Below are 27,818 nucleotides of genomic sequence, written 5' to 3' on the forward strand. Positions count from 1 at the left end.
TTTAGAGAATTTTCAGCGCGTTACCTTCACACAAAAACACCGCTAAATAAGGCTCTAGTTCTCATCGTGTCATAAAACGGCGCTACCTCCGCTGCAGAGCCACAGCTGGCTACGAGGCGCTCGCCGCTTAGTGTATCAATCCGCGCGCGAGGCCTGCTGGATATAAACAAACGCAGGTAGTCTGCCAGGACCAATTATGCAATAACAACGTAAAGATGAGTGATTATGAGAGCGAGGACGACCTGCTGTTCACTTTGCATTCCATTCCCATATTGTTTATATCTATTTGTTTATATCTGGCGTGTCTTTTAAAAAAAAAAAAAAAATCTGAAATTATAAGCTCAGGTTCTTTCACTCTCCTTGTTTCAAGGAAGATGTCTTCTAATGTTTAGCTACCTTTGAGTTCTATTGTATTAATGGTCTTTCAACCAATATAAAAAGGAGATATGCCTTTTTATGTTGCTGTTGCACTTGAAGTTGATTTTTGGTTTATTGTTAAATTTTAAAGGAAGGCTATATGCCTACATATTGCACTTTAAATTGTTTTTCATTAATAACTATGTTATAAAGAAGATATGCCTTGTGCACTACTTTTATATATTTAATTTAATAATCAAATAAATGGTTTAATAAGCGGACAAAACTTGTTTATTTATTTATTTTTATTTTTTTGCTTTTTGCTGATCCAAAAAATGATCAGATCCTTGACTCTTGATCCAAGGAACGATCTGATCTGTGAGTTTTGTGATCCGTTGTACCACTATTATTCTTTGTTCATCAACTATATCAGTAGGTTTGTCCTCATTAACAGCCAGCCCGTTCTGCGTGGCCATGCGGCTCGAGTCCTTGAAATATTTCGATGTTGTCGTCATTTCTTACTGCCAGCAGTGTTGTCAAGGTATTGAAAACTTCTCGGTGGTAGAGTCAGTCAGTGTCGAGTTCAGCTTAGGTGGATAAATAGAAGTTAAATCAATAAATTAGTAACGAGTGGTTGGAGCTCTCCTTACGGCGCTGCCATCTTGCTTGGCGTACCCACGTGACTCCCCTGTTGAGTACTCAAAGTATTCTGATTCTGATGAAAAAAGCAATATTATAAAATGCGTTAGGCTAGCATATAGTTCTTACATTTTCAAATGTTTTGAAGACAATTCTAGATGGAAAATATTTAAGAAATAAAAATCAAGTTTTTTTTCTTTATGTACTTTAAAACAGTTACAATATTGGGGAACTACAGCAATTTTCAAACAAACAAACAAACCAAGAAAAGCAGGGCCTAAAACAAGAATTAAAGGTCGGCCTATGCACAAAAATATCAACTTAACATTATGCAAAAAACAACAAAAACAAAACTTTGTCTCTTTTCTGATTGGATCAATTGAAATTTCCAGTGTGGAGGAATGAGGAATTTTTGTTTAAATTGAGCTTGCCTACTGGAGAGCTTGTCAATCAAGATAGCATACCTACATAAGATAAGATAAAGATAAGATAAGACATACTTTATTAATCCCCGGAGGGAAATTCAAGTTGTTTGGGCACTCTTCCAAGCAAAGAATTGTACACTCTGATGGCTGCAGGGAGGAATGATCTTCGGTACCTCTCGGTCCTGCAGCGCACAGAGGTAAGGCGTCCCCTGCTGCTGATCCTCTGAACTATGATGTTGTGAAGTGGGTGATCAGAGTGACGGATGATGGCCTCCACTTTCTTCTGTGTATACCTTTCCACCACAGCCTCCAGTGAGTCCAAACTGGATCCAACCACGGAGCTAGCTCTCTTCACCAGTTTTTCCAGTCGCCTCTTGTCCTTCTGCTTTAAACTGTTTCCCCAGCAGACTGCACCATAAAACAAAGCACTGGCTACCACAGACTGATAAAACATCTGCAGCAGCTTTCCACAGACATCAATTGATCTGAGCTTCCTTAAGAAAAAGAGACGGCTCTGCCCCTTCTTAAAGAGTGCATCTGTATTAAGGGACCAGTCCAACTTGTTGTCCAGATGTACACCAAGATATTTGTAGGTTGACACCACCTCCACGTCCACCCCATGGATGTTAACTGACTGATGGCAGAGCCCAGACTTTCGGAAATCCACAATCATTTCCTTTGTTTTTGAGGTGTTCAGTAGGAGACAATTTCTATGACTCCAGTCACAGAAAGCTTTTATCAGATCCCTGTATTCAGATTCCTGTCCATTTTGGATACACGCCACAATAGCAGTGTCATCGGAGTATTTTTGGATGTGGCAGGACTCAGAGTTGTATTTGAAGTCTGCAGTATAAAGTGTGAATAGGAATGGAGCCAGAACAGTTCCTTGTGGAGCCCCCGTGCTGCTCATGACCGTCCCAGAGACGCAGTTTCCCAACCTGACAAACTGTGGCCTCTCTGTGAGATAGTCTGTGATCCAGGAGACAAAGGATGGGTTCACTCCTATGTCTTTGAGCTTATCTCTCAATATCATGGGCTGGATGGTGTTAAATGCGCTTGAAAAATCAAAGAACATAATTCTTACATAGGTGCCAGGTTCTTCTAGATAGCACAGGGCACGGTGGAGCATGTATGTAACTGCATCATCCACTCCAATATGATTTCTATATGCAAACTGCAGAGGTTCTAGTGTGTCTTTGACCTCAAGTCTCAACAGACGTAAAAGCAGCCTCTCAAAGGTTTTCATAACATGTGAGGTGAGGGCAACTGGTCTGTAGTCGTTAAGTTCAGCTGGGCATTTGAGTTTTGGTACTGGCACAATACAAGATGTTTTCCACAGAGCCGGGACCTGACCCAACTGTAGACTCAGGTTGAAGATCCTCTGAAGAGGTTCACACAATTGGGCAGCACAGTCCTTAAGCAGTCTTGGACACACACCATCTGGACCAGCAGCCTTCCCTGAGCACAGTCTTCCTAACTCTAACCTCACTCCTAAAGCTGTGACAGACGGTGACGGTGGAAGAGGCACAGGTGTAAGAGGGGATGTAGCAGGGGTGGTGGAGAGACACAGATGTGTAGAAGGAGCAGCAGTAGAAGAGGGAGTGGTCACTGTGTCAAACTTGTTGAAGAACTGGTTGAATTCATTAGCACGTTCAACATAATGCCCCAATCCGGTAAGAGCATCCCTCGTGAATATGTGACCTAAACATGTGTGTTGAGATATGCATGATATTCACTTATGGGTTATCACTGTGTGTTTGTCCAAGATGTCATCTTAGTTTTCCCTTGTTTAATTTCACATTATCATTTTAATTGAGTTTTCTAACAATTACTGCCATAAAAATGAATTATTTTGGCTACTCAATAACACTCCCAAACAGTAATCAAAATGGGTAAATGGTACATTTTTCTAAAAGGGATTTATTGCTTGAGTGAAGATTAGGTATTGAAGACAATTAAGTTATGACAAGTCTAACTGCAATAGTTTTCTTTTTTTTTTTCTTTTTTTTTGCCAAAACATAATCATTATATTATCTATAAGTAAAGGGCTAATCATGTCTATTTACAAATGAAATGTATTCTGTTATGCCTAAACTGAAATGTCTCGGCTCTGAGGTTTAAGGGCTATCTATCTAGCACTGATGTAGTGTATCTTTATAGTTATGTACAACATAAGATTGTTATTGGTGATTAGTTTGTTTGTTGTGTCTCATGAATTCAAACTTAAGAACAAGAATCTGGTGCAGTTTGAAGAAAACAATTACATTTTTTAGAAACACACATACATACACACACACCTTATTTATATATATATATATATATATATATATATATATATATATATATATATATATATATATATATATATATATGTATATATATATATATATATATATATATATATATATATATATATATATATTTATTTATTTTTTTTACATGAATGCACCACAAAGCCACTCTCAAGCATTTCCATACGAGGACTTTTAGACGCGCACTTGATTTTGAAGTGTAGGTAGTGCTTCTGAGTGTTTCCAAAGCACAGCTGGTGTGACTGCAGTAATTTACCTGGCATGGTAGTATCACCGTTTCCATTGCTCTACATGGAACGGTTGGCCTGGGGTTTTATTCCTGTGTCTTTAAATGTGTTGAACTGATGTTAAAGCTCTGGTTGTCAAGTTCATGTTACATTGTTTTCTGTTCGTGAGGTGTAAAGGTGGGTTGATGCCGTTAGAACGTATCATTTGTTTGTGTATAGTTCTGTGCGTCTTTATGTAATTAAGTGCTATCAGGAGTGACTTTCTGTGTATTTATGTAGTTCACTACCATCTATTTGAATTATGATGCATCTGGTTATCATGTATTAAGATATTTGTTGTATAATATGAGAGTAAGTCAGTGGGCTCTAATTTCGTGGACCAGGCACAAGCGCAGGCGCACCTGCCCTGCGCCGGCCTTCGCCGCGTGGTCAGGGCATTACCGGCACACTTTGCAAGTTTCCTGAAGTGCCAAGAGAGACGCAGTCAATGCGCAGAGGAGCGCAGAGCTGCGCGTCCACGCCCCCCTCCGCGCAAATGGCAGAGAGGGAGGAGAAAAGCCGTGAGTGGGTTTAACACAGCCGAGCGCTGTTTTCATCAATCAAATAAGCGCCTCTCCTCGCCTTTAAATGCCCTGCGGCTGAAGAGCAGTGTCTGATTGGTCTGAGTGATCCCCAGCACCGCAGAAAGAGACCCGATAGCGGAGACGGTCAGAGCCGCTGTCCCTGCAGCAGGAGAAAGGACAGCCGGGCAAATTGGAGGACATGAAGTGCGTCACCGTGTGGGTCAGCTCCCAGGACAGATGTAATCTGTTCCTTTGTCATTAATAGGACTACAAAATGAAGAGACAGTTACACAGCTGGCTTATCCATTTAGAATACTTTTGATCCACCTGCACTCCTTGATGGTCATCGCCAAATAGCAGAACCTTTGGTGAAATACTGTATACTCTCCCAGTGTCTCCGCCTCATCCTCCTTACAATAATGTACTCCATCTTTTTAGATCACGTTAAAAATAAAGACTAAAACAGAGAAATATGGGAAATCACGGGTAAATCCTGAGTGACATACATTTATTTTGTCTCTTTTTTTCTTTGTCTTTTCTCTCCCTCTTTTCTTTGAATTAAAAGAAATGAGAGAACCAGATATATACTCAGTATCAGATGTTAAGGCTGTTTATTGTTTGATTGTAAGATGTGCATCAAACTTCCAGCTGCTGTCAGGTGAACTTTCCATTATGACAAACGGCTTTAATCTGACATCAGATGTGACGGGACAGTTAATATAGATATAAATGTATATGCTGGTTCAGACAGTTACATTAAATAGTGATTGCTGTGATTGTTTATTGCATCAAAATGTGCCTGACACTCTGGAAACCTGCCTCTGAGGTTTTGTTGACATGAGCGCACATGTGCGCCTGTCACCAAATTACAGCTGCGGAGGGTGCGCTCTGCTTTGCGCCGAGGATAAACCAGGTTGGAGCTGGCAAGCTTTCAGCGCACTTTTTTGGCACAAAATTGTCACTGTGCCAACATGAATCTGCTGACACCTCCCCCTGGTGCGCCGTCAACTCCCCCTGGCACGCCGTCACACCCATCTCTGCGCAGACGGTCTACCAAATTGTCAAATTGGCAGGGCACGGCCATGCGCCGCACAAAATTAGCACTGCGCAGGGTGCGCCAGGCTTGCGCCCCCTGCCCTGCGCCACGAAATGAGAGCCCACTGTGTTAAATGATGCAACCTGCATTGTTTATGGTGCAGAAATTGTGTGTGCACACAAAGATTTTACATTGGTCCCGTTCCTATTTTTTGTTCACGCCAGGATAATGGCGAGCTAGAGAACCCTGATTGAATCCACAAATCCAGTTGTAAAACCGTTATTCATCTCAACATCTGCTGTGGACTGATATACATCTCATCTCAATTCAACAGACCAATCCTGCTGCTCTGGTCAGGCTGGTTGGAGGTGTCTTTGCAGCCACTTTCCTTTTCCATTTATACCCAAACTGTTTCCTAAACATGCATATCGAGCAGCCAAATTTGCACTTTGCACTTCTCCCCTTTTGCTTGTTTTACTCCCTCCCACCTACGGACAGCAGTACTGCCCTGTGCTGAGTTAGAGGAAGTTACACACTGAACTGAACTATGAACTTAACTACAAACTGAACTATAAACTGAACTGTAACACATGCACATTCCTGGATTACTTGAACAAAACATGGAACTAAATCACTGAGTCAACTGACACTGTACAATTTGTATGAATGGCCGTTCATATTGTCTGTTATTGTCTTTCCCATGTTTGTTATAAATAATATACTATCCTTTTTCGTTGCTGGCACATGACTCCAACTCTCCTCCTCTCCACTTCTAGAGTTAGCTCTGATCCTTTTCAGTAACCACACTGTGCTAAACGTTAGGAGACTTGCCAACCTTGAGACCTCAGAATTAGGGAGATTTTCAAAGGGGGGGGGGGGGGGGGGGGGTCATATACAAACAAAACAAGAACAATGAAATTCTTGAATTGCACAGAGTTCATTTATTGGACAAAGAAAATAAAAGTCCACAGCAACAAAGTTAAGTCACATAGCAAATTTAAGAGCTGTCCACAGCACCCATGCAAAAGATGGTAAATAAAAAAAATGTCTTAATTAAATAAATAAATAAAAAAAACCCAAAAAGGGCATACATACCCAGACCGGTGTGCTTCTCTGACCCTTGATGTGTTGTAATATCCATTCGGCCACCGTGTTCAATAGAAAAGTCAGATCTACAAAATGTGCATGTAGCATCCAGTCCCCTTTGCGCTGTCCCGAATAAATGGGAATTCTATTTTCCACTCATTCTGGAATTTACATGAGTACTTTCTGTTCCTACTCATTTCTTCTTCTGTTCTGTTTGCCGCGCTTGACTTTGAGCTGAGGTGTAACCGTTATTAATGTCCGGCCGGAAACAGAGCCCAGTCAGAAGAGAAGGATGGTGTACCAATATTGTTGTCCGGGTGGAAATCGTGAGAAATTCATGAAAATTGTGGGCCCTGGAGATTTTCGGGAGGGGCACTGAAATTTGGGACTCTCCCAGGAAAATTAGGAGGGTTGGCAACCTTGACACATATGGTACACATACGGTACACATATAGTACACATATGGTACACATATGGTACACATAACATAACATCACATCACATCACATCACATCACATCACATCACATCAGGAAGTATTTCTTCATCTTCATGACGCTCTTCTATTCTTTGCTTGCAGAGGGTGAAGTAATGTGTCCTGGAGCCAGCTCTCCACTGTAAAACTATGATGTAAATTTACATCAGGGTCCTCTCAGTAATGTACTGTATTTCAGTATAATACTGTCATAAACAATGCATTCTAAGAATGTTAACATTTGCCTGTGGTCCTGACGGTCGAATACTCTCAATAACAACAATTTACAGTTTTCAGCTGTGGCATGCAGACTTTTTGAGGGGCAGGGGTGAAAGAGCACATACATATGTTGTCACCACTGCAAAGGGCACTAAATTCTGCATGTTTTCATGGGCACTTTAGACATGTTTAAAGCACTTAAGCATGCAGTCAACCTCCCAAGAGGGCAGTTTGGTGTGTGTTTTCCAATAATTAGGACACAAAGTGAAGTCACCACCCTCCCCTGGGAGCTAAAACACACATTAGAGTGCACCCATGGGTGCCAAAAATATGCAGAATATGCCTCTTCTTTTTTTCTTTTCACCCCGGCCCTTCCAAGGTCTGCAGACGCCACTGCAGCAAAGTACACTGGTGAAATTGCTGCACATAGAATGCTGTAATTTTTTTTACATTTATACAACAATACACTGTAAATTCAATTACAATTAATTATTGTATTTTTTTTTATTTTTATGGTTTTATATTTATGGCAAACTTGCAGTAAATTACAGGCAGCAGTGTCAGGAGTAAATACTGTAATTTTTCAGAGAAAAAGATTTACAGTGTATTAGTCAGCTCCTGATGCTATAAATAGTCTTTAGTTCACAAACAGGCTGCCAGCCTTTCTGACTGTTCATGATACATAAATACACAATGCAGCACTATTAATGTAACATCCTGTGATTATCAGAGGGGATGGTCTCAGTACACTTAGCTGAAATAAATAATACAATTAAACGATGTGAGATCCTGATAATAATTTAAAGGAATGATTTACTGTGGCTGGTTTCACGGTGAAATTCAAAACCACATATAAACTTGTTAACACTGCGGTTAAAGCCTGAGAACTGAGTAATTAAGTGGTGGAAAATTAAATTTAAATGTTGTAAAAATATATTAAACGGCTGGACACATCCCTGTGCTGTGATTTTAAAGGAGTGAAATGTGCAGGAAATCCCCGCAGCTGTGAGCGCCCCGCTCTCCCCCTGATGATGAAGATTCCGGGCATTCTTCCTCAATGATTGTTCATTTAAAATAAGCGGAACGTGCTGCCTTCACGTGCTCCTTATGAACTGACGTTTCAGAACAACGGTGACTAAGTGTTTCATGTAGTCTCATTTCACTCAGTGTTTGACACTTTGACATGAGATTCACTCGTGATTTATGACACCGACTCTTTCATAAATCACGTGCTTAGGATCACGCTTCGACTCGCTCGCGCTGTCCGAAAGGTGTGCGTAAAGCGGTGACGTGCCTGCGTAAGTGAGCAACAGGTGGATAAGGAAGTTTCAGCAAGATACTTTAAATTCTTCCTTGGTGCCTCGGATTTTGGCGCTTCCGCAGCAGCAACATCAGCCCACTGTGGGAAAGTGACTTCACCTCAGTCTTCCTCTGTGTCTGCTGACCCGCACATGGAAATGTGAGACTCTTATTTACCGAGAGCCCTCTAAGGCGGCACACAGAAGACAAAAAAAAATCCCGGAAGAGCTTCCACACCTCTTCTTTCTCCTCCTCCTCCTCTTCCTCCTCCTCCTCTTTCTCCTCCTCCTCCTCCTCCGCCTCCTCCTCTTGCCATGCGCTCGGCTCACAGTTTCACCTGCGCTGCCGCACTCTGTGAGAGAGACAGACAGAAACGGACTTTGGAGTTCCTCGGACTTTCCCCGCCTCTTCAGAAACCACCACCACGATTCCGAGCGGCTCACATCTGAACAGCTCTCACAGACTTCAGCTCCTCATCCCTCGAGGCTCCGCAGAGGTATCCGTCAACCCGAACAGCGACTGACCCACTGAAGATGGATTTGTCCTCTTTCCTGATTCTGGCTCTGACTCTGCTCCAAGGTAGGACTCCTTCCCTCCCTCCGTGTCGGTGTGCGGGGAAGTGTGTAATAAGAGGCAGAACGTGTTTGTTACGCAGTTAGTTGTTGCAAAAAGAGCCTCTTCGTGTTTTTAATGTGGCTCATCAGAAGGATAGTGGACACTGGTCTCTCGTGGGGTTGATCTGTACTCCGATGGTGTCACTCTATGTCTGATTCACGGGTTTTTACTGTAGAGGTGAGACTGAGTGGGGCTGTGGGATCGTAGCACACCCACCTGGTCGGGTTTTTGGTTCAGGTGGGGGTCGCAACTTAAAATTCACAAGATAAATGATAAAAGAAGAGCATGTCTAGACTTTCTGACTGGGGCTTAAGTATGTGTTTCTGAATGGAGCTTGTTGTAGTGATGAGCCTACTTTAAACAAAGCCTCCTCCCAGTTCCCTCTCCCTCACACACAGAGATACACAGAGATACACACACCCCTCAGGCCATAACGTGGTCTCTCCTAACAGATCATTTGTTTGTATGTAGTTTTGTTCTTGTTTGTTTTCGGTTGTAATTCACGTTCCAGTGCGTGTGTGGTATGTGTGTGTTTATGTGTGTGTTTGTTATTCAGAGGATTTCAGTGACCGAGAAACCAAACACTGGCACATTAAATGCTTTATAGATCTGGACTTAGAATAATATCAGCTCTACCACTGCAAACACGGGATGGTGAAACCTCTGACAAGAGCAGACTGGGTGAAGCTGTAGAACAGGAATTTTGTTAATAGATAAAACCATACATCGTTACTCAAGCACTGGTACAAAAACTTAATCAGAAAGGTCAGACATGTTTCTGTGTCTCTTTCACTGGATTAGTCAGAATAAATGTTTTTCTCTTATCTCTGAGCGGTGCCACTGAACGTCTGCGCTGATCACAGAGCTGCTCTTTGTCGGGAAGGCTGGGGTGCGGGCGGCTGTGTGTGTGTGTGGGTGGGTGGGGGGTGCATGAGAATGGTCAGTGGAAATCCCAGCTGAGGGGCATCTCCATCACTTGTTCGAGTCTGGTTTATATCTGGATCAGTTTTCATTTTATTAACCAAAGTTAAGATAATAAATGATGGCTAACAAAACTTTCCTGATTAAAAATGGATTACTGGTGTTGAAAACTGTGACAGACGCATATTTTGCTTTCAGTAATGAGACAATGATGAAAATGTTTGTGGTGGACTGTCCCCTCTCTAATCTGTACAAATCATAGACTGTATCTTTGTGACATCATCCATTAGTTTCTAATACAGATTTTGGAAGACTATAATTGACTGAGGCCACTTTTGATATTTGAACTCAAACTGGCTTTGTTGAAGTTAGGATGAGGTAAAGAGACGGGATAGACAGCTACAAGGTGACAGTCCTGTCAGTCAGGTCAGACATGCCCTTATATGGGCGAAACTAAGTAAGTCCAGTGACTTACAAAATCACAAGTTCTAAAAGAAAAAAAAACACCTCTATAACAGTGTATTGATAGAAAAATTGGATTTTAGGGATCAGGAAATCTCAGAGTTGTGCAGTTATTTGATTGTCCATATTTTTTAACCAGAGGTCAAAATACAAGCAATGCATTCATGTAACAGTCTCACTGAGTCAGCAGAGTTGGCTCTATCTATGTGACAGGTGTGCTGTGAGTTCAGGTTCTCACCTTCTGTCTGCATTTTTCTCATGTTCATTGATAATTTTAACCTCTTGGCACGCCAAGGGGTTAAAATTTTCAATGAACATGAAGTCAGAGAGAAAACCACAACCTGCTTCTGTGCTGACGTCTGTTTCATATTTAACCTTTGAGGGTTTTTTAGGGCTGCTGTTGGTGTTAACAGCTCTGTGTCTGTCTCTGAGTGCCATATATCCTCGCATGGTGATCTGTTTGACACATTCAGTTAGGAGGTTTGGATCAACTCTTCATCATCACGGATGAAGGAGCAGTTCAGAGTGTTATAAAAGGTTATATCGGTGTCAGTTGGGTCACAGTGAAATCATATTCATCATAAGTGACACACAGGAGCTGAAGTCAGATACCATGTAAATGTGTATCAAGGGGAAACTTTCATCAAACTCGAGGACTTCTGTCCTGGGTTAAGCTCCAGGAGGTTTTTCAGGGTCACTTCAGAGTGAGAAGCTACAAGTTCAAATGTTTGAAGGTGAAGTAAAGTATTAGCTACGGTAAAACAACAAAGTGAGAGCTTTGTATTGTCCCCTGGATTGGAGTATACATAACATAAAAACAGAGCATGTTTCTGCTGTCTAGAAATATGAGCCCTTTTAATAGAGGAGCTCAGAGAGAAGTGAATGCTACTGGTCATGAAAAATAAAAAGCCCTGCTCAACCTGTTTCAAGTGTGTTGAACTGAAAAAGATATTATTACTAATTTCACCACATTTAACAAAGAGATTCAAGCGTCAGTTAAAGTCACTGAGAAGAGTTTCATCATGTGTCAGTTTCGGCACCTCCTGTGGTTGGAGCTGGGCTATGAGACCTTGCTTTTAAGATGTGATTAAAATGGGACTGAAATCATGTGTTTTCCTGCTTCTTGGTATATGAGGGTGTTACAAAAGGATGGATCATTTGTGCATTAAAACAAAATTTGACTAAAATCACTCAAACACATTTTTAAACTTGTGATGATACTGTTGCAAAATCCAAGATGTCGTGGAGTATGACACCAGTGACGGTACTGAAACTGGATGTGACACATCTGACATTTTGCTGAACTTGTGGTGAACTTAAGGTTTAAAGAAGGGTGTTCCTTATTTTCAGTTGCGCTTTTGGGCTTTTATGCCTGTATTTATTTATTTATTTAGAATAAAGGAGAAGCAGGTCCAGAAACAAACAATTAAGCCTTTTAGACTTGATTTTGTCCCTCTGGTGCCTCGTAGTAGTTTAACATGATTTACAGCTTAAAAAGAATTTACTTACCTCACACTGGTGTTTTAGAAAACCCTTATTTCAGGCCCCGTTTACACTACAACGTTTCATCTGAAAACACTAAAACACAGTGAAAAAAAATCTGTGTTTACACGGAAACGCAGAAGGACTGAAAACGCTGTAGTAAGCATGCCAGGCCTGTAGTCGGCGCTGTAATTTTCTTATCCAGAAGCTGCTTTTGGAAGATCTCCACTGAAGTACAGTTGAGCCGATCATCTGGTGGCAAATAAGGGGTATGCATGTGATGTCACAGCAAGTGGAAGTTGCTGTGGTTATGCCCAGTGAGTGGCAGAAAGAGGAAGATGAGAGGCTTTACATTGTGTTTTCCTGGCGCTGAAATCAGGGACAAATAAATGTCAGAATATGATTTCTGTCTATATGTGGATGTTCGTGGACCCCTGGTTCTTTGGTAGCTTTAACAAATCAATGTCAAGTCCAACTCTCCATGATTTTATGTCATATTCCACATTTAAACCGGTCTCCTTGTGTTAACTGCCGCACTCCACAATGCTAAGTGGGGTTTCTTTTGCCACTCAGTTTGACTGAAGTGGGCGTGTCCCAGAGGGGAAGTGATGTAAACACATATCCTCTATACTAAGTGAGAAGTGGAGCAACATATGCACATTTTGTTGAAAGACAGTCAGCAGATTCAGCAGATTGAGCAGCACAAGTACAACACAGTAGTTCGCGACAACAATAACAATGGTACTGTTGTATGTGCTTGGGCGAAGCGGAGTGTGAAGTCAGCGTTTCCACTAAAAAGGCTTACTGTTTACACGGCAATGGTGTCGGCAGCGTTTCAGAAAAATCCCACTCTGGAAGCCGTTTTCAAAAGTTTGCGTTTTAGGTCAGCTAAAACGCTGTTTCCACGTAAACGCAAGGCTGAAACACAACAAAACTTTGGGTTTCACCCTAAAACCATTGTCGTGTAAACGGCCCCTGAGAGATGGAGCCGGCTCTGACAGGCTCTGGTTTGGAAATCCTTCTCTGTGAAAACAGAAGAACATAGGAGATCATTGCTGCTGATAATGGCAACACTAGAGACAACACAATAGGTGTGGTATGCACTCAGAGTTACGTTTGCCCCAACACACAGAGCAGCCCGTCCTTTCCTGGGGGGAATTCTACGGTGCTGGTCAGTCTCTCTGAGGGGGTGGGGGTTGTTTGTTGGACATGTGAGGACAGGCGGGGGCAGCCACCTTTATCCAGCTTCTCCAGCGACTGATTCTCTGAAAGGTCACCCACCATCTCCTCCTGGTTCTGCCATCAGATGGCTTTAGTTTGATGTATTATTCAGAGAGCCCCCACACTGCTCAGACACATCACGGTAATTCCCATAACCTCCCTCTGTCATGTGAACAGGGTAAAAGGTTTATGAGATCTGTCTTTAAGTAAAGAGCTTCTGGGGATTTCTGATAGAAAGTGTGACAGACAGAGGTGAAGTCCCACTCAGAGAGGACAGCATAAGATGTTGTGATGCTAATATCACCTCCAGCAGAAAATAGCTGCTCATGGTCTGGGTATTTCTCTCCCTCTCTTCTCTGGGTCTGTTTTCACTCAGACCCTGTCTTATCTAATGTCCCGCCCACAATGCTGCCTGATTGGGTAAACACCACATGGGTGACTGTCAATCAGTAACATCAGCCTGGTGCCACTGACATGGACAGACTGATGGGGTAGTAGCTTTCAAACAGGAGCCACTTCTTAAGCTTTGTTTATACTTTGGCGTTGACCCTCAGATATCAAAGATATAAAGCGTCAACAAGATACCGTAAGATATTAAAAGACATACAATGATGCCAGAAAGACCTGCCAGTGGGCTGAGAGTTCACTCCAGTAATGATAAAATAATGTGTCAGGTGATGTTTTTTTCATTAAATTGTTTTTTTTTTACTCTCTACAGGCAATTTAGGCACCATTTTTACTCTTAGTATCTTAAAATAAGCCGTTTTCTGGACTTTTCAGGTGAATGAGGCTCATTTTAAGACTAATAAGACGTTTTTGCTACAAATAAGCCATGGACAGTTGCTTGCATCTTATTCTTAGCATTGTGTTGTGGTCTATGTTGTCTAAATGCTTTTTCAATCCGAGCACATGTACGATGATGGCCAAAATAATCAGAGCTGAACAGATCTGAAAGTATTTTTTTGCCTGAAATCCTGATCCTGAAACATGCAGATGGTGGCTCTGAGCTCAACAGAATCAGATGAAGCGAGTCTTTCTGTTTTTTAACCACTTTGAAGTTAAATATTTGGTTAGTCCACTAATGTCATCACATGGCTTCTGCAACTCAAGACAAAGGCTTTCCTTTGTATGTTTAACAGATCTGTCCACTTTATTTTACAACTCCACCAAATCTGCTCTGGGGTCATCATTTTCAGTGTTCCTGCTCATAAGGACAATGACCTTGATCTGCTTGTGATGGCTCTGTTCTATGGTATATGGAGCATCATGACAATTGTGTAGATATGTCATTCTTTTTCTGGGTATTTAAGTATCCAATTCAACAAAAACAACTTCTGAAATGTGTCGTATAATTTTGGACACCATTGTATGTGGTTCTGTTATGTTAAAGCTGATACATGTTTATCATCCAGCAACTATTTCAAGGAAGGATGAAGAGGAGACGCCAGAGGAGATGAATCATGCTGATATGCAGTGATTCTGGAAATGTTGTGTATGCATGAAACACAATGTGGCCCAGTGGACAAATCACAGGGCTTGCTTGACATTTTGTTACATTGTTAAATTTGGGGGGGATGTAGGCCTCTGTTAACCAAGAGATATGTGCACCATAAACTCTTTGTACAATGACCAGCAACCCAGTTTTCCCACCAAAGAAATATCTGAGTGATAAACTTTGTTGTGGTGATGATGTTAGCCTGCAGTGTACTGGAAGATGCAGGTATCAGTGCAACAAGCAGACTCTGTCAATAGGCCAATAATAGGGACAATAGTCAATGAATCACTTCATAGTAAATGAAATATACTGGATAACTTTGCTGGCCTCAATATATTGCCATGTGCTTGCATGTTTGTTTTCCTTGTCTCTGGCCTTTAAAACAGGCTGGATGTGAAGAGGGTTCACTCTGGGCATCAATCTCAGCACCTGGGCACGTTTGCTCTGTAGTGAAATAAACAGAGTGAACCCTTTTGTCAGTCATCTAAAATCTTTGCCTGTGGAGGGAGGTGGGGCTGCTAGCATCAGGCTAGCTTAAACACACAGAATGCAGCAAGTGAGCCTCGTGAGCTCGTCAGGGGTAATGCAGGCTAACGTCGTAGAAATTCGGAAAAAAAAAGATGATTGTGAAGTGAAACACCACAGCCTCAGCGTAGAAATATTTCTGCTTCAAACTGATTGAGCAAAGTGATCCCACCAACACGGACGAGCCAGTGTGCAGCAACAAAAAAAAGGCAAAACATCAAACTTGCATGCCCACCTCAACACAATGGCCTGACCAAATTACCATAGTAAAAAATACTCATGAAAAATAAAGGTTTATTACATTTGAAAGGGTGTATTGCATTATTACGTTATATTATTTTTATATCAGGGCAATAATATAGTTCATCGTCAATAATATATCGTCCAGCTAAGTTTGTCATTGGCCCGGGCCTACCTGTCAGGTCTCTTATGTTTAATTCAAAGGCCTCAACAAACACAACAAGTTTTCCTAGGTTGTGAGGACCATCTCTGTTGCAGCAGGAAGGCACCGTCAGACTGAATCAGGTGTTATTTTCCTTCCACTTGGCCGCTTGAAGCTGCTGGGCAGGAAAGGATTGGCTTTGTGTTGTAGCTGGGTGGTAACTTGCTTTGTGAGAGCTAAATTTGTTGAGTTTCCTCTTTCCTCTGAAATCTTTCTAGTGCTGATTTCACACATAGCCTCATTGAGAGGGGCTGCTTCTTCTTTTTTTGCGTCACTGAAAGCAGAAATGCTCTAAAGAAAGAAAGTTACATCAGGTATCAGCACAGCGTGTTTAAACACATGGTGAGGGTCGGTGTGGTTGTGACCTGCTCTGTGCTTACCTAAACTTACTGGAATTCATTTTCCTGTGCTACCAGGACTGCCCACAATACTTACAGGCATCAATGAAAGACTGAGTTTAAAATGCTTTTTGTTTTAGAGGCAGCTGTGGGCCCAACACCACTGAAATCTCATTCATCTAAAGCCTTCTGGCACTGTGTGAGCTGTGCTCCTCTTTCTGAAACTAAGTCCAAACATTTATACCAGGCTCACCTTCACTTTCTCTTGGGATCAGATCAAGCCTGTAGACCAGGGGTGGGGGTTGCCATGTGCCTTCCAAAACCAAAAACAATTTACAAATTTATCCATTATTATACAAATATTAACAACAGTAGTTTATTCATTCATTCATTCATTTTCTATACTGCTTATCCTGTTCAGGGTCGCGGGTGGCTGGAGCCTATCCCAGCTGTCATTGGGCGAGAGGCGGGGAACAGTAGTTTAATTTTTATCTATGTCCTGCATTTCTTAGTTCACTGCAAAAACTGAAATCTTATGAAGTGTTTTTGTCTTATTCTAAGTAAAAAATGTCTTGTTATACTCGATATGAGCCACATTCAGCTGGTCAGTCCAGAAAAATGTCTTGATTTAAGTTTAGGTTTAAGTTGTTAAAGACAAAAAATTGTTCTGAATTGCTTGTAACAAGTATGGAAAATATGCCAGTGGAACAAGAAAAATTTATTGGAAAAATTGGTTAAAACTAGAATAATGTTTTAATACAAGTAACTTTTATCCTGTTCCATTGGCAGATTTTTTTTACTTGTTACAAGCAACTCAGACCTCATTTTTGTCTTAAAATAATTTGAACTAAGACATTTTTCTGGACTGGTCAGGTGAATGTGGCTCACTTGATAAGAACACTTGATAAGATTTCCCTTTCTTCCAGTGTGAAGACCTGCAAGGTGCCTGGATGGTCATATAGCAGCGGTCATAGGCGTCTCCAGGCTGTAATTAAGTTATAAAGACATAATAATGTAATATTTATCAATAACAGCAGTCATATGAAAAGCATCAATGATAATAATGCAGCCCATAAAAATGTGAGGCCTCCCTGTGACTCGTAATCCTGTCACACTGCCGCACAGATCAAAGGTGACCTGAATACCTGACGCCAAACCAGATCCATGTCATGGTGAAAATATGTCACTGTGGATAAACTTCCTGTTTCTGTCGGTCAGGTGTGAAGTCAGTCTGTGTTTTTGTTGTGGGTAAAGCTTGTTGGAAATTTCCACTGCAGCTAGTGGATGTCCCCACAGAAAGTACCCACTCACCCACCCACAGGTCCTGGGAAAAACACAAACACTACCTGGCAAACAAGAGGGAAAGTGAAAGTAAATAAAAGCACGTGGATGAAAGTGAAACTATATGAGATCATTGGCAAACTAAAGCTCAGTCACTCAGGCTGAGTCATGCTCTAAAGTTAAACATGAGAAGCAGCTGGGGTGGTTTCAAGTTGTTTCCATCCTGCGACTTCTTCACAGGAACAGTCAAGGGAAGTCTTTAAAGCATGGGATGTCTAAAATTCTACAGAAAAACAACAACAACAACAACACAATCTAAATTTCAGTAATCTGATCATTTTCTTTGATGTCTCAACACTTCTAGCTAACATTTAGCATCAAACTGAGCCTTTAAGTCTGTTTCTTCTTTTCTTCTTGAGCTCATTCCATCTGGAGGGGCCCACGTCCCCTTCCCCCACACTTTTCTTTACTGTTAATGGAGTTTGACTGCATTCCTTTATCTTTGACAAGTCTTAGCTTGTTTCTTTCATGTTGTCCTGAATGCACCATGAGTGGGTGGGGACAGCATGTCCATCACTTTCTGCATCTTTCTGTGGAACTCCTGCTGTTGATCCACTGCAGAGAGTGAAGTCAGATCAAGTGTTTATGTCTTACTTTTAGACCTAATATGAGCCAAGTTCACCTGACAGGTCCAGAAAAATGTCCCAGAACAAGAAAAAAATATAAAAACAAAAAACTTTTTTTTTTTTTTTTCGCCCTTGGGCAAGTTGTTGTTTTTTCAGTTAATCAGAATCAGAATCAGAATCAGATTTAATCGCCAAGTATTTCCAGAATACAAGGAATTTGACTTCGGTTGAAGCTGATGAGCAATTAAGACATCATTTTTAGCTAATAATATTCCAGAATAAGACCTTATCAGGTGAATGAGGTCCATTTTAGTCTTATAAGTATCTTTTTCTAAAATTAAGACAAACACTTGATTAAATATCAGTTTTTCTGTCAGCGTCTCTTGGTGAAGAAACACAGAACACCTTACCTTTATCATACCAGGCAGTAAAAGTTGTGCTATTTGGTGTTTTGATGAGTCAGTTATTGCGATATAAAGCAGGCTATATCAGCAAGCTGTTTCCTCACATAGATGTGATGTGCGCTGGGGCTTCTTGCTTGAGCTCGACCTTCTCCTCCCAGTTTTTGCTCTATTTTCTCACACATATTTTTCTAATCTGCGCGATTGTGATAGGGAGAGACGAGGCAGCTGTCAAAGGTTATGACAGGGAGCGTCTGTGATGTAAAGTGGTTCAATAACTACAGATGAATTTTAAGCTAATTTTTACTATTAAGGAGGACAAAGTAAGTGAAGGCCATTTCCATCCACATCCAATTTCATGTCACCAAAATCGAGAAATAGAGTTTTTGGTTCTCAAATGTAACAGCTGAATGAAAGGGGCTCATTCGGACTGGCTGGCACGGTCTCAAACCTGAAAAAACACTGGTACACATGGTTTGGTGTGCTTCAAGCTGCATTTATCAGTGGATTTGCCCCCTGATGAAAGTATTTTCGCAAACGAATGAGGGGGTTATACATTTCTGAAATTACCCGGCCATGTGTGGACAAGACCACAGACTTGTTCTAGAACCAAGGCTATAATTGGTCTGGAATCTGAAAAGCTATTTCACCCTGGAAACCCAAAACCCCAAAAAGTTGTCTTCAGCTCCTGAACCATGACATCATCAGTGGGCTTGTCATGTTCTGGGTTGATAAAATGAGCAGGAAGTCAAGGTAACGCACTTTTTTCCACTGAAACAGGTATAATTGTGGGCTGGTTCTATAGGGAGCACTGGAGCTTTGAGAATCCAAAATGGAACTGGTGCCAGAACCAGAACCAAAGCCTTCAGAGAGGCCAAACTGAGAGCCCCTAACAAGCAAAAACATAGCAAATTCAGCCAGTTACATTTTAAACGTTCAATAACCTGAGACACTGATTGGCTCAGTGGTTTAATGTACATAAGCTGTTGTCCTCGTTTGCTGGTTTGATTTCCTGCCACTAGTAAAATAATTTTGCTCTGAAAGCCGAATTACCTCAGCATTTTGTCCTCCTCACTTCTCAAAGGATGACTCAACCCCTTCAGCTCCAGGCTGATTAAACTCCTGATTATTATAACAGACAAGTCAGAAAACTGTGAGCAGATTTTATGTACAGTTATGTTATTTAATTCCATTTCAGATCCCATTTCAGATCATCATTTAAATGTGTTTTAAAAACACCACTACACTACAGACACTGGATATTCTGCGGTACATTTAACCCTTTGTGAATCAGACCATCTGTGTTTGGCTGATCTGAGTGGTTAGGAAACAAGCGACAGCTTTCAGTAATAACAAACAGTGCAGTCACATCTCTTTGTGATTTGTCAGTCACTCTGAACCACCAGACGTCCTGACAGGTTGCCCAGTTTGAACTTAACTAATGTGAAGCAGAAAGTGAGGGTACAGACAGCTGTATGTCAGTCCCCCTCAGGTCTTACCACACCGGCCTGAGTCTGTAAACAGAGAGCAGATAAGGCGTCTTCAGTCTGTCCTGACATAACTGTGCAAACATTCACTGTTTGTCATTCTGTGTCTCTGTTGAAATACGTTTCTGAAATATGTACAGGAAGTGTCAGACTCCCAGGGCTCGAATATTTTGTGTGGGGTACCTGCAGAATCCAAGCCCTGAGACTGTACCAGGTTCACTGTGAGTCTGACTCACAAACGTCTGTTTACCAGAATGAAAGTGTGCCTGATATTCAGGCTCCAAACATCTGACTTGTTTTGAGCTGCATTCCTGTGAAGGTCAGGTCAGCCTCCGTCTGTCCTGCAGACGACACTGACGTGGTCACTCCACACATGATGATCAGGTCCTTCAGTCAGATGTGAAATCTCAAACGTCCTGTTCTAATTACAAGTCATCTCATTTCTGCAGAAGTGGTTAGTCGTCAGTTTGAAACAGGAGCTCCTCCCCTGGGTGCCACAGGACTCTCACACAGAGCAAATGTAGGTGGGTACAAATGTGCCTTGCAGGCAGAAAGCTCTGTCTTGGCCAATAAAGCACAAGCAGGGGGATGAGAGTATGTCCTGCTTGCTGACAGAGAACTCTGGCTGACAAACCGGGCAACAGACAAGACAGGAAAGTGGGTCATGTTGACATAGGTTTAATTGGAACATCCCACTCCTTCACAAAGCAAGCATTCATCTGTTTTTTTTTCCCCAAAGGTTCCTAATGCTCGATGAAAGAGCTGCAGTTAGAGATCATCCTGTTTATTCAACCACAAGTGTCTGCTACCAACAAGTCCAGCTTTAAACACAAAGGACAGAGCTGCTGTAATATTTTTACAGCCAAAAGTCCTCAGAGGAGAAATAGAGAGGAGTCTACAGCCTGCAGATAAAGTGGGTTCCTCCACCATAAACAAGATTAACTCTTACTTTATCACTCCCTCTTTCTCTTAAAGCGTGTATTCACCACTTTGTGACAGCACTTTTAAGTTCTTAAGAAAAAAAGTATTGAGTTATATGAAAGTAAAACAATAGAGGGTTGGTCGGGTTCATATTTGTGTCCACAAAGCTGCTTCCTGTAAGCTAGATTCAGCTACCTGACTCTCCAAACAGCTGTCTGTATGTCTGTTCATTTTTAAATACGAAGAGGAGCAGTGGTGTGCACAGACTTTTTGAAGAGTAGGGCCGCTGGGTAGGAACCAAGGGGCAACATCCGGTTTGTAAAAATGAAGCCTATGCGGAAGTGCTAAAAGTCGCTGTTCGTTGAGAATCCGCTTGAAGCTGGCTGCAGGAAGACCAGAAGTCACGTACATACCCAGCCATAAAAACAGACTTTTACGGCATTAAAAACATATTTACAGCCTGGTTCAAAAAATGGCTTGGGTCTAAAACCCTGATTTTACTATCAGCACACACTGTACATTGAGTGAATTTTTTCTATCTCTGCGGTTTAGAAGTTATTAGGATCATTTGATTTTCTAATCTGAGGCACAGCTTAGGTCACATGACTGCTGGGCGCCCTGTAGCTGCTTGAAGAAAAACTCACAGCCGGCGTTATAACGAATGTGGCTGCGTCCGCAGATTGGCTTCATTTCACGGATTCAGGAACAGACGGCTGACATCACAGATGCTTCGTTCATGTTTCATACAGTCAATGGTGGGAACATACAGCACGTTCTGGCCATCAGAGAGGGCACTAAATTGACCTTGTACCTTCTCTGAGGGGTTAATAACCTGATACTCCTCTGCTGGTGAGGTTGAGGTTCATCGTTCATATTTTTGTCTCCTGTATGCTCTAAAGGTCTCACAGGTCGGTCTGTTACAACTATTTGCGCCTTGCTTTGTTTATAAGTCAGTTTTTGATGTAACTCTTGGTGTGATCGGTGTAGGCTACATCCTTTCTAAAGTTAACATAAAACCCCATGAACATATTATAACGTTAACAATAACATACAAACTTTTACTGAGCTACGCTAACTTCAGAAAGTTTACTCTTAAAGTTTCAGTGATGGAATCCACACTTTTCTGTCTGTAAACCAGGTAACTAACTCATGTTAGCCAGTGCTAGTTAGCAAACTGAGAAAAAAATTCATTTATACACTCACATACACTCGACACACTCGCTTATGTTAGCATGTGCCAACCAAACAAAAGAGCTAACAAAGTTGTTCACTTAAAACACACTGGTATAAAATATCAATGCTAGCAGCAGCATCAAACTAAAGGTCTTAACACACTGAGTCCATTATTTACAGATGCATTTCTTTGAATCCCCAATCTAAAAAAAATGACACAAACAAACCTTTCACACTGAATCCGATGTGCAAATTTTTCTTTAAATTGAGGAAATGCAAAGTACAAGAAAAATTGAGAGGAATCATCAAACTGTGATGGTGATTCTGTGGTTATTCCATTATTTGAGAAAAGAAAGAGAAAACACTGAGTTCATCCACTCCTGAAAACAAAAGAGAACAAGGAGAGTTTAACTCTGCTGGTAAAGCAGCTGCGCAGCATGTTTGAGGCAGGTACACACATTTACACAAGTCTTCATTCATCATCTAAACAAAGCCCAAAATTATAGTTATTATGTCAGAAAACATGAAAATATTTTGTTGTAAGTAGCCTACGGTGTGAATAGTCAAACTCCCCTGGAAACAAACTGGGCGGATGTGAAAAAAGGCTAAAAATTGAACCTGTTCTGAAAAAAATAACTACAGACATACAGTAAGTTTTGGTCTGTGCAAACATGATTAACATAACATGGGATGGAATTCCTTTTTTAACGTATGTCAATTTCGGCCAGAAAAACAAACAAACGAACAAAAAAAAAAAAAAAAAAACACACTCTGTGCAAAGACCTTGAAGCTGTCCATCTTAAAATAAACAATGCAGTGTGACATTCACAAACCTTAAAAATGCTTTTCATTGAAACATGTGTCTGTACCACTGAGGGCTGCTCAGGGACACTAGCAAGCCAATTTCCAAAACTTATTCCCAGCAACTGTGAAATACTACGTTTTTCTTAAGACCTGCTGATTTTGATTGCGTTCAGCCTCTAAAGAAAAACAATGGCTGTTTTCTTGTTCTAAAAACCAGTCTGCCTCTTCAGTTTTACCTTTTCCTTTTAGACGAGGAGACAAGTAAGTCCCTCAGCTCGACTGAGACGGAGTCAGAGCAGTTAGCTGTTGGTGCTGCTCTCTCCTGAGGCCATGAGGGTATTAAAGTCTAATTCTGACCCTAGGACTTGATGGAAACTCTTGAAGCTCTGCCTCTTTGGACCTTATTGAGGAAATACCAAGGTGATCTCCTATGGACCGGTCATAGATCAAACACTGTTCTGCTAAACCGTCTCTTAGGATACTCTCTAGTTCATTTTTTATCTGCTGTACTTCATGCTGGAGTACCATCGCTGTGAGACAACAGCAGTTTTTTCTGTTTTTGTTTTTTTTTTACCTCGAAGAGAGATGCTCCGTCCTAAAGTCTGATCAACAGCTCTGTGTAGTTTTTGGACTTTTAACCCTTTGAGTGCTTTGTGAAATAGACATTGGTTTGCTGAGTCTTGTAGTGAATCAGACTTTTGCTGAAGTCAATCAGCCATGTGCAGGATCAAAAAGAGTGGAGTGACTTCAAATAAAACCATTTCATGCTGAACTGAATGTGCAAACTGTAAAGAGAGACGGGTCCTGCTGTGCTGAACAGGCTGTTCTTTTTGCCTACAGGTTACGCATCCAGTTTGTTGGTCATGTTCAAACTTGCAGAGTGTTTTTTTGAAGTCTCAGGATGACCTTTGAGAAGAGCTCGGGGCAAATTCCAGCTCTCCTGTGAAAGACCAAACAGAAACTCCCACCTGAGCCTCTCGGTTCATGTACACTTCACATTTCACACCAGGTTACGGCATCACGAAAGAACAAGAGGCACCGTGTTTTAAGACAGAGCGCCAGATACTCAGACACACACTCTGATGCTGTACCCTCTCACCACCTGCCCATGTCCATGTTATCACCTGTGCGACCACCCCCACCTCCTACCTCTGTGTGTCCCTCACTGCAGACGAGGCGTAACGTACCATGGTGTAAATCTGTGATGGTGGGAGCTGCTGCAGACCAAGAGATGAGAGGTGGGCCTGAGTCTATCAGCGACCCAGCATGAATCAGTGTTTGTGGCACAGATCTGACACTGGGATGGTTTAGACCCAAGTTCTTTGCAGCTTTGTGTTAAGACTCAAACCTGCCGTCAGTCATAAATCTGTCTCCTGCTGACAAACATGAGCTCATTGTAAGAGCTCAGACTGTCTCTGACTTCCTCTCTGTCTGCAGTGGAGCATGTTTTAACTCCACGGAGGATGTTTTGTTTCTTTTAAGAGCAGGTAGCTGTCAAATCTTTTTTTTTTTCACAGTTTCATCCTGAAATCAGAGACTGAAAAACCTGAAGAACAGGCTCCACGTCATTCCTGCTGTACCAGCTCATTTTTCTCTGGGGTCATGGTGTCTTACATTTCAAGGGGCCACCCTCTTTCTTTTTTTTGCTCTGAGTCCTGTAGTTTGGCCCCATTCAGACCTGAAAACAGAAGAAAACAAAGGAAAAATAACAGAACAGGACTATGTCATAGAGTTAAAGTGAGAAGAAGACCCCTTTACTTTATGTGTCAAATGATAAAAGTTAATTCATCCACTCATTCATTTTCCAAACCGCTTATTCTGTTCAGGGTTGTGGATGGCTGGAGCCTACCCCAGCTGTCATTGGCCGAGAGGCAGGATACACCCTGGACTAACACCCTGACATATAAAAATAGGTTTAGAAATATGTTGTGAAAGAAAATGCTGTTTTATCTTCACTCCATGTGTGACAAATATTTCACAGAGTGATGATGGCATTATTTATTCAGTACGTTTACACAATGTTAGAAAAAGGTTTTTTCGTTTGGTCCCGCTTACACCAAACTTTTAAGAACACATGACGTGTATGTATGACCAACTTGCACCAAGCTGATTGTTCTACAGTTGGCCAAACGTGCCTCCATAATGTGGTCGAAGTGATTTGATCTTGTGTTAGCACAGCTCAGTCGATGTCGAACAGCTTAGTTGTGTTGAGAGGAGCCAGGCAGCAAATAAAACCTCAACAGGTGAGGAAGGAGAAGGAAACTAAACAGAATCAGTATTTAAACAACTATTAATGCACAACTACTACAAAAACGACCCAACATCAGTCAGAAAGTTTCTAAAGCTGTTGCAGTGCTCTGTGTGTGAGCTGACTTTGATGAGACTGCGCTTCATGTAAACAAAGGATACACGATGGCATAGGCAAGCCATGTGCATGCGTGTGATACCTGCTAAAGTCTGGTTCAAATGGGACTAGTGTGACCACTGGCCATACTCTCAGAGCGCAGCGGAGGAAATCATGCTTGAGTACAGCACAGTTCCAACAGCCAGTGGGACCATGCCCAAAGTGCCATCTTTTACCAGATTTCTGATGAAGATGGAGAAAAGAGTACATGGTCAGATAAACTGAACTTATTTCTCAGATTAATGAGTGATCAGATTGACACATCATGTTCCACTGCAGTTACAAACATGCTTCATGAGTTTATCGGTTATAGAAATATGCCTCATTCACAAATTGCCATTTCTGGGTCTTGAGTACAGCAGAAAAAATCAAGCAACACATATTTTTGCACAGCTGAGTTTTTAAATGTCACAGCAACAAGCTCTAACCAAGATGCTAACAATAATCAGTTACAGCAGTCTGGGCAGGCTCAGACAGTAACAGTTGACCGAATGCCAGGGTAACTTCAAAAAGCCATGAGGCTAGTTCTGTCAAAATTTCCTGAAGGGTTGATTTCTAAGATCTATTCATCACTGCTTTATTCTGATTCCTCAGGCTATGACTCTCTGAAGCTGTTATGGTTGCGTGATCTGGAGGTGACGTTTAACTGTGTAGACTGGGCTAAGATTTGCAGCAAGGTTTTCCCTAAATGTACCTCTATCTCTATCCATGAACAGAACTTTATTTTATTTTACAATTCATAAAGGTACATTTATTCACTTGTTTTGGTCATGTGACCACATTCAAACTTTCTGGAAGGGGGTTCTCTCTGTAATCCAGGAAGTCACTGGCAAACAGTTTTCACTGACTCCTTTCTGTTTGTTAAACTATGCTCCAGACTATTCCTCGGACTTGGACACTACATCTCTGTTGATAGTTCTTTTGTTTCTGGCTAAAAAATGTATTTGGCTGCGGTGGTCTACTCCCCCGGCCTCTACAGTCAACATGCAGATCTCACAGATCTCTGCTCTCATTCCTCTTGAAAAGTTGGCTCATGACCTTAATCAAAAATCAGACAAGTTCTGGAGGATCTGGGAACCACCGCACTCTTTCTCACAGAAAAAGTGACTTGAATCTGTTTCTGAAGGACAAGGACTGTGTGCTCTTTTTTATCTCTTGTATGTGCTCTTTGATCACCTGTCTCCTGTCCTCTTTTCATTTTCATTCTCTTTTCCATCTACTTACTTCTCCTGTGCATATGTACAGTGTAGTGTGCTCTGTTAGTTTGGGCTGGGGTTTTTTTGTTTGTTTGTTTGTTCTGTTTTGCTGTGTGATTTTATTTAATTTTTGTTCCAATGTTTGTGCATTTGAAATTGAAAAGTCAATAGAAAGAATAGCCATTGGGCCATTGGGCCATTGGGCCATTGGGCAAGCAAAAGTCGTAAGGACATGCCAGATTGGGCAAGCATGACTCTGGGCTTTTCTGTTCATTTACTTTATTTTCCTCCCTGTTAATGTGTTCTGTTACGCCTCCATGGGCTAAATGTGTCTGGTGATGTGCAGATTTAAGTCAAGCTGTATGAAAAAGACAAGCGGTAAACATTTCTTCTGTAATGAGGATTTTAGTTCTTAGTATGGTGTAAGCAAAATTCACGCACCTGACAGCTGGAAAAAGTATCTCCTAGTCAGAGCGAGCAGATTTGTGAAACACTTGTCCTGAAGTGCAGGTAGGCAAAAACTTTAACACCAGACCCTGCTTGGACTATAGCAGATTAAGCCTATAGCCGTAGAACTCAGATCTGGTCCAGACCTGATCCAGCTCTAAGGAAAGTTGGAAGCCTACTCTTAAAGTAGGGATTGTTTCTTCATCCTGGACTCTGATTTGTGGATGATCCAAAGAAGAGGAGCCTGATCACTGAAGGCTCCACTTCCAGACTACTTTAGAGACTTTAGGTACAAATACGACTGTAGGTACGAAGACGAATAAACTGTCACTATGGGCTCTTTATTATCATTTCTATTCAGACCGTTGTAAAGCAGAAGAAGGATTTTAAACTTTATTTGAGATTTTTTAGGCCTTGTAGAGACGCTAACAGTGGAGAGGTGTGCTCTCTCCTCCTGGTCCCTGTCAGGACTTCGGCTACAGCGCTCTAAACCAGCTGATTAAATCCTCTTCTTCGCTGTAGGAGGGCCAGGAGTTAGCAGAAACTCGGTCTTACTGATTTGACTTTAAAAGCCGGCTTTGAGTGTTAAACTCTCTCTGACAGAACACGTCCTAATCCTTTCTGTATCTACAGCAGCCTCAGATAGCCGCGTCCCTGAGAGCCGGTGGAGATTGATTGGCTGGATTTGTCATTTCCAGATAACAGATCTGGTCAGAATCAAGTCTCTGTTCAGTGTCTCTGCTCTCCTTATCAGCCACAGCAGGAGCACCTGGACATCAGTCTGCTGATAAATGCTTTTCCCCATTTGTTGAAGAGCTTAGCTGGACAAGCTGAGTCTATTGTTGACTGTGATAAAAATGGAAAGCTGCCACCAGCTCACTCTGTTTCTGGTAATGGACCCCCCAATGACAGAGCAATTATGTCATTCAGTCCCCTAACG

At 41.7% G+C, this 27,818-nt stretch overlaps 1 protein-coding gene across 3 annotated transcripts in view; it reads left to right on the plus strand.

The window, feature by feature from the left end:
- Window positions 1-8,752: 8,752 nt before the first annotated feature.
- alcama (activated leukocyte cell adhesion molecule a) overlaps window positions 8,753-27,818 on the plus strand; it is a 50,656-nt gene continuing 31,590 nt past the window's right edge. For 2 of the 3 annotated variants that reach the window (XM_074671450.1, XM_074671451.1), the window contains exon 1: window positions 8,753-9,216. In XM_074671450.1, the coding sequence (XP_074527551.1) occupies window positions 9,171-9,216 (46 nt within the window). In that variant the 5' untranslated portion in view covers window positions 8,753-9,170. The remainder of the gene's footprint in view (window positions 9,217-27,818) is intronic. The other variant, XM_074671449.1, reaches the window with a different exon arrangement.

This window comes from Halichoeres trimaculatus, unplaced genomic scaffold (assembly GCF_033239565.1).
Source record: "Halichoeres trimaculatus isolate MK-OKI-2021-1 unplaced genomic scaffold, fHalTri1.1 fHalTri1_scaffold_6, whole genome shotgun sequence".
Classification (NCBI taxonomy): domain Eukaryota; kingdom Metazoa; phylum Chordata; class Actinopteri; order Labriformes; family Labridae; genus Halichoeres; species Halichoeres trimaculatus.